This window comes from Struthio camelus, chromosome 11, assembly GCF_040807025.1.
Source record: "Struthio camelus isolate bStrCam1 chromosome 11, bStrCam1.hap1, whole genome shotgun sequence".
NCBI classification, from domain to species: domain Eukaryota; kingdom Metazoa; phylum Chordata; class Aves; order Struthioniformes; family Struthionidae; genus Struthio; species Struthio camelus.
Window position 1 is genome coordinate 7,943,258 of NC_090952.1, and position 12,439 is coordinate 7,955,696.

At 38.7% G+C, this 12,439-nt stretch overlaps 1 protein-coding gene across 4 annotated transcripts in view; it reads left to right on the forward strand.

Annotated features, from left to right (window-relative positions):
* Positions 1–12,439, forward strand: part of ATP7A (ATPase copper transporting alpha) — a 30,458-nt gene that overhangs the window by 9,629 nt on the left and 8,390 nt on the right. For 2 of the 4 annotated variants that reach the window (XM_068956734.1, XM_068956735.1), the window contains exons 3-16: positions 2,092–2,581; positions 3,342–4,079; positions 5,176–5,394; positions 6,510–6,673; positions 6,879–7,040; positions 7,685–7,761; positions 7,960–8,185; positions 8,642–8,875; positions 9,324–9,415; positions 9,824–9,951; positions 10,128–10,282; positions 10,602–10,736; positions 11,580–11,774; positions 11,963–12,145. In XM_068956734.1, the coding sequence (XP_068812835.1) occupies positions 2,092–2,581; positions 3,342–4,079; positions 5,176–5,394; positions 6,510–6,673; positions 6,879–7,040; positions 7,685–7,761; positions 7,960–8,185; positions 8,642–8,875; positions 9,324–9,415; positions 9,824–9,951; positions 10,128–10,282; positions 10,602–10,736; positions 11,580–11,774; positions 11,963–12,145 (3,198 nt within the window). The remainder of the gene's footprint in view (positions 1–2,091; positions 2,582–3,341; positions 4,080–5,175; positions 5,395–6,509; positions 6,674–6,878; positions 7,041–7,684; positions 7,762–7,959; positions 8,186–8,641; positions 8,876–9,323; positions 9,416–9,823; positions 9,952–10,127; positions 10,283–10,601; positions 10,737–11,579; positions 11,775–11,962; positions 12,146–12,439) is intronic. The other 2 variants (XM_068956736.1, XM_068956737.1) reach the window with 1 other exon arrangement.

A 12,439-nucleotide genomic window follows, 5' to 3' on the forward strand; every position in this document is an offset into this window, starting at 1 on the left:
AGAGGCAATGCTATCTTGATTTCAGGGGCATGTGATCGTTAACTCCAGCTGACTTTAAAGGCCCATTGCGGTGCACCGTTCTGTACAAAGGAGAATGAGAATGATATACTAAGGTAGAAGTTGGTGTATGCTCACAGAAAGTTAGGTGAACAGCAGCAGTATTTACACCAAGTCCCATTTTTCATCTTCCTTCAACTCTAACGGAGTTTTAATGTGATAGGTGGCTCTTCTCTCACACCAGAGTGCTGATCACTAAAGAATAGATCCTTGCAGAATCAGGGATACCTCAGTAACAACATGTATCACATGGGAAGGACAAATGAATGACTTGGTATCCACAAGCTTGAAGTCAGATGAAGACTAAAGCCATCCTGTAAAATAATACCCCAAATGATGTGACTTCAGAATCCTTTCTTTCTTTACAGAATTATCCTAGCAAAAGGTTTGATTTCTATGATCTTGTATTTTCTGTTGTTTCAATTAGTTCCTGAAAATAAACAGGTAATTTGAGAGAGGAGGAGGAGGAGGAGAGATTCATGATTTAACTTGTATGTGCATCCAGGAGTGCACTCTTACGTTAGCAGTGAACAGCGTGGGTTTTTTGTTTGTTTGATTTTTTTTTTTTTTTTTTGAAAAGTACCAAGTATTTTGTATGTAGGCTTTAGGGTAAATGCCTTATTCCAAAGCTGAATAACATTTCTAGGACTACTCTTGGCAAGCAAGTATACTACAAAAACAGTCTAAGTAGAATAGGACTATAATAAACTTTAAGAGAGCATATTTAGTGATTATCATCGTTACAGCATTAGAACTTCAATTTAACCAAATGATTTGTTTTCAGCAATCACCTCTGAGAATAGTAAAATAGGCTTTTGTTTAGTGATTATGAATTAGGCCAGCAAAAAAGACAAGTGTTGGCTGGCTAATACAGACAAACAGGGCTACGTTTAGGTTATATTGCCTCCAACTGCAATGAAACCAATAAATGTCCGTGTTACTAATTCTGCTAAGGTCCATAATTGGGACAAAAAGGAAGAAAGGTGGTTCTTAAAATTATTTAACTGATGTAATTTAATCATGACTGTGGTCTTTGGGCTGTATCTTTGCCCACAGGAGAGATAAAACTGAATGATAATGTGTTGAGCCTCTGGCAGGCATTGGTTTTCCCTTTTGGAAACTGCAGTAATTGTTTGATATATTATCAGTTGATACAAATATCCTCAATTTGATTTGTTTCCATCTGATTTGAAAGGTTAGTACCAAATCAGGATGTCTATGGGTCACCAAAATGTACAGAGAGAGAATAGCTTTTTTAATATTTGTCATATATCTAATTTTAAAACTGAATTTTATTCTGTGGAGTCTGATGCACTTTATTCCTCATAGCAGGATAATGCCTGTGCCCTTGTCACTTACTGCTGCAACACACTATAGCCTTCTGCTCCACTGATTCTGCTGCAAAGAACACTTCTGTCGGCTGACATTTGGGAGGTTTTTTGTTTTTGTTTGTTTTCTTCATACCCTAAGACACCTAGAACTATTGGACTCCTATCACTGACACTTAAATCTGAAAAAATTCCACAAAGAGCATTTTCTTCCGTCCTTGTAGCCCAAGGAAAACTACTAATAACAGACAAATTGTACAAGTGATTGGTTTTTTTTTTTTTCCTGTGGCTGTTTTGCTTTTGAAATTGAATTACACTGACTAACTCGATTCAAGAGTGTTTGGCTTTGGAAGTTTCATTATTTGCTATAAAATGCATTGAGATGCTGTCTGGATGTCAAAAGTAAAAGTGGCTGGACCAGCTTGTTGTAAAGGATTCTGAAACTGGTTTTTAAAAAAGTCTCTCCTGTCTGACCATGTTGTTAAACAAATAAGCAGAAGTTGCTTTTTGATGGCCACTGATACGGTTTCACTCCTCTTTAGGATGAGTAGTGAAGGGTAAAACGTTAGTGGACGAGTGTTACTAACATATGCGAGTAAAAGCTATTCATCTAATCTCACGCGGGGTGTTAGGTTCCCATCTCTTAATGTTGCAGTTTGCTAAGTAGTGATTATGTGTGTTTTCCCCCCTTCCCCTTCCTTGCAAGGTATCTCTGGAGGAAAAGAATGCAGTTATCATTTATGACTCAAAACTACAGACTCCAGGGACTCTGCAGGAAGCAATACACGACATGGGATTTGATGCTACGTTGGCTGATTCAAACCCACAACCTGTTTTACCTGACACTATTTTTCTTACTATTCCTACTCAGTCAACTTTAACATCTAAACAGATTCGTAGTACGCTACTGAAAAACAAAGGTATTCTGGATGTTAAAATGTCCTCTGACCAAAAAACTGCAGTGGTGACTTTCATTTCTTCCGTTGTAAGTGGCAAGCAGATTATCCAAATGATCCCAGGAGTAGATTTAGGCGTTTCAGCACCAGAGGTAACTCCTGGAACTTGTGAAGATGCCAGCTGGTCTCAAGCTAGCAGTGCTGTGCTGCGCCTGAAAGTGGAGGGGATGACCTGTCATTCCTGCACCAGCACCATTGAAGGGAAGATTGGCAAATTGCAAGGAATTCAGCGGATTAAAGGTAAGACCTTCTTTTATTTTTACATAGCCTGAAGTTGACTTTGCTGTCCAGTGATAGCATTTTGAAGGTACCTGGGCCTGAGATTGGATAGCTTGGTATGACAGTTAACTCTTTGGGTATCGATACTTAGTTACATGTTTAATTTGGAGCAGAAATGAAGAAAAGGACTCAAATTGCAGTGAGTCTTTTGCTGTCACAGGAGTGATAGCTTTCAATGCTTGTTTTGTGTTTTGGTAGGGAGGTCAGAGTGCTAGTGTTCCAGAGTTTTTATTTTCAGTTATGGCAATCCCTCTAATACCAGCTGTCTGTCTTTTGTACTGTAATAAGTACTAACACTTTCTGTTCAGTTAAAAACTACTATTACTACTACTACTAACTGTATGTTATTGTATCTAAAAAGACAAGATTAAATTACCCGTATAAATAGCCTTAGTATAAATGTAATGCCGCAGGTCTCTGAAAAAGAGGATATATTTAGTACAGTTAGTTAATTAGAAATAGTTGACTATGCCATTCTTGAAAGTCCTGGGGAAAGAGCAAAAATTGAGGTAAAGGGGGTTGAAACTTGTTGTAGCATTAGACAAAAAAAACTGGAAAAACGAAATTACACTGGTTGTGATTTACAAAACCACTTAAATCTCCTTTTCATTGGAGTTAAGTTTCTGAGCATTTAAAGCCTTTTTGGAAGGCTTTGACAAGATCCATTGCTCTTAGGATGCTGGGCGGTAATGCGCACTTATTTCTATCGTTTAATTCTTAGTGTCCCTGGACAATCAGGAAGCTGTTGTCGTGTATCAGCCTCATCTCATTACAGCGGAAGAAATAAAACATCAAATTGAAGCTGCGGGTTTCACAGCATCTTTCAAAAAGCAGCCCAGACCTCTCAAGCTCAGTGCTATTGACCTGGAAAGGTTGAAGAACGCTCAAACCAAAGGCTCTGAAACAATACTGAGAGAAAACTCAAAGAATGCAAATGATACAGAGACCATTGTCTTCAGAGTTGATGGCATGCATTGCAATTCATGTGTCCTCAATATTCAGAGTACTATATCAGCACTCCCATCAGTAACAAATATAGTTGTTTCGTTAGAGAAGAAATCTGCTATTATAAGCTACAACCCAAACTTAATTAGCGTAGATGTACTGAGAAAAGCCGTAGAGGCAGTGTCCCCAGAGACGTTCAAAGTCAGCCTTCCTGATGAGTATGAGGACACAGCGGTTTTCAGCACACTGGCATCTCCAATGAAATCGCTTCCTGTCGACTTAAAGGATGCTAGTCAGCCCCTTACTCAAGTTGTTGTGATAAATATTGAAGGAATGACTTGTAACTCTTGTGTGCAGGCTATCGAGGGAGTCATATCCCAAAAGACAGGTGTAAAATCAATACGTGTTTCTCTTTCAAATCATAATGGGACTATAGAATATGACCCCCTGCAGACATGCCCAGAAGATTTGCGATTCTCAATAGAAGATATGGGATTTGATGCTTCTTTATCAGGTAATGGCGTAGTAAACTTTTTACGTTATATGTAAAAGGATGGTAAATTTTGTTTGGGATATGGTACCATCCAAGACGAAATTTAGAGGTTTACATGTTGTACTTCATGCTTGCCAAGAGAAGCTTTATATCTTCACTGCCATGAGATGGTTAAGTAAACATGTAATACTTCCTTTACATTACGTAATAGAGTACACTACGTTAGAGGCGATTGAGTTGTCTGGAAATACAAATGTGTCCAACAAATACTGATGTTTAAATGGTGCTCCAATTTGCAAATATCTTACTACTGTCCGATATTCATGGGATGAATATGGAAGATAAGTAGAACTTTGCTAGGTGCTGACAATATTGCATATTATTGCACTAAAATTTCTGTAATAAAAAATTATCCAGGACTGAGTTCTTGTGGAGTAACTGGCAAAGTGATGTTTAACCGGACACAGGCATGAATGTGGAGTGGCGATAATTTGAGGAGTGTGAACATCACTGAAGAAGTTAAAATGATGCTTACTGTGATGAGTTGTACAGTGTAAGGCTTAAATTTCGAGAAATATAGTAGAGAGTTATTTTATGCCAATAACTGAGGGAGAGAAATCAGGTGGTCCCATTTAATTCCTTTCATGCAGCTCCTGTATAAACGTAGCTTCTCCTGAATTGCTGTAAGAAGCAGTTGTCCGTGGCTTGAGAGCCCTTCTCTAAGGTCACAACCGTTGAATTTGCTTGCAAGCCATGAATTTGCCTGCAAATTCAACTGTGTCAGGTGAAGTCAATAAAACTGTATGTGTAAAACTAAGTTTGCAGTGCAGAAGTTTAGTTTACAACCTACAGAATGAGACAGGGGATGTACAGTAGGACAGACAGATAAAATGAGGAAAGGTGAAAGAAAAATAGTAACAGTACAGTTGGGTAGAAAGTTGATTTAAGAGTAAGCAAAAGAAAACAAGGCCTACAGTCATGCGGATGAATCTGCTTGATAAGGCACGTACAATTAGTGTTTTTTGGTCTGGGAAGTTACAGCAGCATGCACTTATGTCTTATATACTACCAGCTCCTAGCTCGTTGCAGTGGCTATTTATAATGTCATGAATTACAGTCTTTTCTCCAGCAAAGACAGAACTCCCTGTGGTGATAACTCGACTTTTGCCCGAAGTGCAGCTGGAATCTCACAGAACAGAGCCTCCCTCCAAAGCATCACCGCTCCATATCGCTAAACACGAGACAAAGACTATTTCCAAGTGCTACGTCCAAGTCACAGGCATGACGTGCGCTTCATGCGTAGCAAACATTGAGAGAAATTTGAGAAGGGAAGATGGTAAGATATTATGTCTGCAGAATCTGTTAAATTTCTAAGTGTTGCTTTTGGAGAATCTATCTAGCTTTTGCACGCTATTTTAAAATGGTGGGTTAATCAAGAGAAGTACCATTGCTGGTGTGTTGGATGAGTTAGAACGTAGTCTGCTCACAGTGGGGTCATAGGAGGAGAAGGGAACATAGATTTTGCTGCTGTGATGACTTGCTGGCTGGAGACTGCCCTTGCAAAAGCTGGAGTCGGAGCACTTTGAAGAGAATATAGGTACTGAACCTGGATCCTCTTCAAACTAAGACAAACCTCTTCTGTGTGAGTGACATGTCCAGGTCTATAGCTTAAAGGCAAAAGCACGTATGTCTGTTAGAGAAAGACGGCATTAGTATGGATTAAAGACGCACGAGTTAATTTAGGCTCTGTGAATCGGGACAACGATGTCTATCTTCTGTTGGAGTAATGATTTGCAGGAGCAAATTGTTGCATGGCTATGATGTAGTGAAGAGTCATTAATATGGACTATGTTTAATTGCCCTATGTTTAATTATTGTATTGAAGACTGATATATTCCAAAGTTAAAGTGGAATCGTAATATTTTCCTGCTAAAAGCTTTTTGTACTTTCCCTTTTCCTTGATGTGTGCAATAGGATTGCACATTTGTTTAGACCCACTGCTTCTCATGCATGTTCCTTCAAGTTCTTTCTTCAAGAAAGCCTTTTAGAAACGCTAGATGTGGATCAAAAAATGTGTAGGCGTATGCTTTAGAACAACTCCTTTTAAGAAGAAAATAACAGACTTTGTTTGTAATGAGACAGTTAAAAACATACAACTCATTTTGTCCCTGTCAGAGTAATACTTTGGTGTCTGTCCTTCACGCGTACGCTTAAGATTTCCCTGGTACCGTTATGCCAAGTGTCTGTTCCTCAGAGTCCTGTGTCTTTCTGACCTGTGCTGTTATGGCACTGTTGATGTCTTTTCCAGAAATGCTTCCGTTTCTCTTTGTATGTGCAATGTGATAGGCTTTTCAATGTCAATAAATAAATTGCTGTTATGCCGTCATATTGTCATAGACACAGTGTTTTCCTTAAACTGGAGCAGAAATATTTGCACGTTTTGTCTTCTAGGAATACATTCAATACTTGTGGCCCTAATGGCAGGAAAGGCAGAAGTGAGGTATAATCCTGCTATCATACACCCATCAGCTATTGCAGAGCTAATACGGGAACTGGGATTTGGAGCTACAGTGATGGAAAACTATGATGAAGGAGATGGAATTCTGGAACTTGTTGTAAGCTACTAATTAAAAACAGCCACCATGCTGTCTTTATTGCTTATATCTGCTGCGCATGCCTGTATAAACGTCCATTTCCTAAAACATTTACCGTAGGTAGTCAGTAATTCAGGACAGTCATAAGCACTTTCCCTACTTAATCAAGATGTATTTACTGAGGAATCTGTGGTTTTGATAACAGGAGGGAACCTTTATTTTACAGGTGAGAGGAATGACGTGCGCTTCTTGCGTGCATAAAATAGAATCCACCCTCATGAAGACTAATGGTGTGTTATACTGCTCAGTAGCTCTTGCAACTAATAAAGCACACATTAAATATGATCCTGAGATTATAGGTCCTCGAGATATCATACAAATGATAAAGGTAAGTTTCACAAAGACATGAAAGTCTCATAAATCTCATGCTTCCAAAAGTTACATAACCCAGAACTGAAAAGCCCTTAACTTGAAGCAGCTATAGACGGGGGAAGACTATCAAAGGAAAGGTCCTGTCTCTTGTCTTCCATCTGTCATCCCCTCAATCTTGGTGTGAGTGTCTGCAGACACTCGTATGTGTTCTGGCTCAGAAGTAGTGCTCCATTATGACTGCATGAGTTCTTAAAGAGAAAGGCTGGGAAGGCCAGGCTGTGTTAGAATTGAACCTACTGGCTTATATGTTTGCAGAAAAATGAAGTGCATCTGTGAGTGTTGTAGCAAAAGAAGTAGTGAAATAAGTTGGCTGGTGTTTTCCCTCAATTTCTGTATCTCTGTGCCTCGGGAAGAAACCTTTTAAAAAGCCACATTTTAGAGTAGGATTGTATTGTTTTGGAGAAGTTGTTGGAAAAGGTTTGTGTTTTTTAGTCATGTTTTAAAGAGAGCTTTCTCTCTCTTTAAAATCGTATCAGAAAAGTTAATGAAGTAAAGTAAATGCATGGTTGGCCCCACCAGTAATATGTCAATAACTTGATTAAGAGCGCAAAGTGTCTTTAAAAATTCACTGTTCATTTTTACTGTGCTTCTTTTCCCTAGGATTTAGGTTTCACTACTTCTTTAGTCAAAAAAGATAGATCTGCTAGTCATCTAGACCACAAACAGGAAATAAGGCAGTAAGTATTCCTAAACATATTTAAGTTCTATATGAACACTTTCAATTCCCCTTTTTGATGTTTTCTTTTTTAATCAATGGTAAAGTTTGTACAAACTAATGAAATACATTTTTGTAGACTTGTTAGCTAAAATGTTATCCATCACTTGACTGCAAAACAATTTTTTTAATTACATATATATTTTTTTTTAAACCTGAGGTGGAGAAGGTCATTTCTTGTCAGTCTGGTTTTCTGTATTCCTGTCATGGGGCTGATGATTTACATGATGATTATGGACAGTCAGCTTGCAGATGCTCACGCGCATCACAACATGAGCGCTGCGGAAATGGAGACCCTTCACTCCTCTATGTTCCTGGAGCGCCAGCTCCTGCCAGGATTATCTGTCATGAATTTTCTGTCATTTTTACTCTGTGTCCCTGTACAGGTGAGTAGCAGAAAGGCACCTCCTAGTGTGTTGGGGTTAAACCTTCAAAATGGAAGGCCGTGAAGAAACGAAATTTGACAAGTGACTTCAGTTATGCTGATTGAAAATGCTTTTGAGGTTGTTAGATGCTTCTGCTCTAGCTAAAGTGAGTGCTGCTAGGGCCTGTTGTGGGCAGGCCAGTCGGTGCGTGGGCGCTGTGTAGCCGGAGAGCGCAGGAGGCAGCTTGCGTAGTCGTAGCCAGTGAGCATGGGAAAGGAGCTGGCAGCGCTGGGTGGGGGTGAGTGGAGGGACATGGTGTTGGGAATTGTAGCCCGAGGCTAGAGCTGGGACTCTGTTCAGGAAGAGATGGAGATGACAACCACCACAAACGGGCATCAGCACCTTTCTTATGGAAATGTTGTTGCCGTGCGTTACAAACGCGTGTGTAAAATATAACTGGTGCTGTTATTGTTGCAGATGTTTGGAGGCTGGCACTTCTATATTCAAGCGTACAAAGCACTGAAGCACAAAACTGCAAACATGGACGTGCTTATTGTTTTGGCAACTTCCATTGCGTTTGTCTACTCGTTCGTTATTCTCCTGGTTGCCATGGCCGAGAAAGCAAAAGTAAACCCTGTGACTTTCTTTGACACACCTCCCATGCTATTTGTGTTCATCTCATTAGGCCGGTGGCTAGAGCATGTTGCAAAGGTAAGGAAAATGGAAGTAATTCTATGTGTTGGGCAGAAAAGGAAGAGCATGGCAGGGGGATTGGTATGTCAGACAGATTGCCCTAATGATGGTGAAAGGCTGAAGCTTTTAGCTGTCTACCAGATACCGTAAAATCAAATCCTATCAGGAAACAGATGTTCTTTTGACACCTTCACTGGATGGAAAACATCAAATCTACAAGTTGCAAGACACTCTTTGTGTATCACTTCAGAATGTTGCATACGTTTTAAAAAAAAAAAGAAAAATGTCAGGTTTTTCTGCTGTTTTTGTTTTAATGTCATATTTCATAACTGAACTAGTGAAAATATGAAATGACTAAGTCTGCAGGAAATATTTTATTAAAAGGGTAAATTGCAACATAGACGGTTGGCACTTACACAGCAATATTTTTCAATAGGGTTGTTTAAAAAAAAAATTATTATTCTAGGGTAAAACATCAGAGGCACTCGCAAGACTGATTTCATTACAAGCTACCGAAGCAACTATTGTTACCTTGGGCCCTGATAACATTCTCTTAAGGTATCTTACTTTGTCATTTGTTTTTTCTCTTGTTTCTTTTTTGCTTTAATATGCTTAATTCACATATTGATTTTTTTACCGTTCTGTAAAACTGTGAAGCAAGTAACTTCACATTTGCTTCAAACTTGCTTGCTTAGAATGTGAACAAATTAACACTGTTCCGATTTGTTTTATCAGCACCTTACTACCTCTTCCTGTGATCAGAAAATGAGTGAATTTTCTCAGAAAGTAAAATAAATAAAATAAGCTTAGTGCTCTACAAAATGGCCTTTTTTCTCCCCATGAATTTCTGTATACTTTAGTAGCGTGAAATGATGTGTTCCTGCTTTATGTAGTATGAACAGCTCCTTTTTGCCTGCGTAATTTTAGCTAGCACTGTCATAGTAAAAATGCTATACATCATTCTAGTGAAGAGCAAGTTGATGTTGAACTGGTTCAACGAGGTGATATTGTCAAAGTGATTCCAGGAGGCAAATTCCCAGTGGATGGCCGTGTTATTGAAGGGCACTCTATGGTAGACGAATCCCTCATCACAGGTAAGCGTTTCCTTTTTGCAAGTTTAAAAATGTTCTTTCCTATTTAATGAATTTGAAGAGAAGTTGAAATTGTTTGACGCTCTCTTACTCTTCTAATTGCATGTTGACGTTGGTAGGTGTTAGAAAAAATATTGCCAAAAAATTTCCCTTGATACTTGTTTTTCTTTCCTTTTTAGGTGAAGCAATGCCTGTGACTAAAAAACCTGGCAATACAGTCATTGCAGGTTCCATTAATCAGAATGGGTCGCTGCTGATTTCAGCAACCCACGTTGGAGCTGATACAACTCTATCCCAGATTGTCAAGCTTGTGGAGGAGGCCCAAACCTCAAAGGTAGAGTAGCCTCAATTTAAGCAGTTGGGTTGTGCCTTATCATTTAGACATCAGGGCACCGGCTCACTTGAAAGGTGTTTTAGATCGTTTGGATTTAAATTGCAGTTACACCGTGAAGTATCTCACTAAATGAGGACTCTGACATGGTTCACTGTTCCAAAACTCATTGTTTTATTGAGTATAAGTACCTGGTTATAATCATAAAATATGGTATGCCAAATATGCTGAAAAACAGAAACTGATTTCATCTATATCCAAAGGTATGGAAGTGTGAATAAGTGTAATATTGCTAAAGCTGACGTTTGTTTCTCCTTCCTAGGCTCCTATCCAGCAATTTGCAGACAAGCTTAGTGGCTATTTTGTTCCTTCTATTGTGGCTGTCTCTGTGGTTACCCTTTTTGCCTGGATTATAATTGGATTTGTGGATTTTGAAATAGTAGAAAAATACTTTCTGGTAAGTCAGGTCACTTAAACACTTTCTGAAATGTTTCCAAAATAATTGGCCTAGGAGTCAATTAGACTGCAACAGTTCTGTTTCTGGATTATTCTTGCAGGCAGTTGCTAAATACATATATATTATTTATATTTTTTTAATTCACACTCTGTAGCATATTTTCTACCTTTTTATTTAAAAAAAAAAAATCTGTGGTAATTAATCACAGCTCCTGAAAGTTAGTTTTAAAAAAAAAAAAAATCCAGCTGAAGTTCTTGACCTTGAAACTTCCCAATTTCCATTACTTCCTTTTGGGGAAAAGAGTCCCTTGTGTTACAAGCCCCAGTTTTACATCTAGTTTTGTTAGCATACCTCTGTGTAAATTTACCTTTGAAATCAGTGGAACTCATATACTTTACAGATCCCAGAGCAGGAGCAGGATCCCAACTTGTATCCTGGGGCTGTTGATATCGCAAGTTCATTAGTTGACTGCTCTACTCACTAGAATCTCTTATTTTTAAGACAGCAGTCTTCATATCATCTTTCATTTTCATTGCATGTATTGTTGATGGAGTATCTTTTATTACATTACAGCTTAAAAGAATTATCATAGCTTGTAGTATCTTATTTAAGAAAAAGTTCTGTGAGTAAAACAAATGATGGGTATACGCTGTTCAGAACAGTTTCTAGAATTAAGTAGTCATTAATCTTAGCTCTGGCATAATTTTTCTGTGCTTTATTTTTCAGTGTTATACTTTAACTGGCATGTTTGTACGTGTTTTCACGCCACAGGTGATGTGTAGTTGAATGCATTGTTTTCATTGTTCAGTGTCTTCATCTATTAAAATGAATTTCTGTCTCTAGGGTTACAATAAAAGTATTTCTGCAGCTGAAGTGATAATCCGCTTTGCTTTCCAAGCCTCTATCACAGTCTTGTGTATTGCATGTCCCTGTTCTCTGGGATTAGCAACCCCAACGGCTGTGATGGTGGGTACTGGAGTAGGAGCTCAGAATGGCATACTGATCAAAGGAGGAGAGCCTCTAGAGATGGCACATAAGGTAAGAAATGTGGGTTATTTTTGCAACAGCTCTGAAGGCTGATATCGGTGGCGTTCTGCCAGTTCCTGCCTGAGCAGGTCACTAGCTGTAAGTGGCATGGTAGTAAGTTTGGTTGAAAGTGGGGTTTTCTGAGGAAGCTGTACATTAAAGCGTTGTTCATTGAATGAAATCTTCCTGTTTTGCTGCAGGTAAAGGTGGTTGTATTTGACAAAACAGGTACAATTACTCATGGGACGCCAGAAGTGATGCAGGTGAAGTTTCTAGTGGAGAGTAACCGAATACCGCATAATAAAATGCTGGCGATTGTGGGGACCGCAGAAAGTAATAGTGAACACCCTCTTGGAGTAGCAATAACAAAATACTGCAAAAAGGTAAAGTGCCTTTTACCAGAAAAGAGAAGCTTCTATTAAGGAAGAACCTCTCCTTCAGTGCTTTCGTAATATTTGTGTGTAATCCTGCATCACTTAGAAAGCAATTGATGTAGTCAATTAGAAAGCTGAAAATTATGAAGCCACCTAGATCATTTGATACCATATTAGCTGCATTGGATGCTTAAACTTATATTTTGCTGAGTGGATATTTTTCTGCTCGTTTTACAGAGTTGATTTGACAACTGGTTATTGGGTGAGGTTTGTAAATGCAGCATGCTTTTATGCATTTGAAAG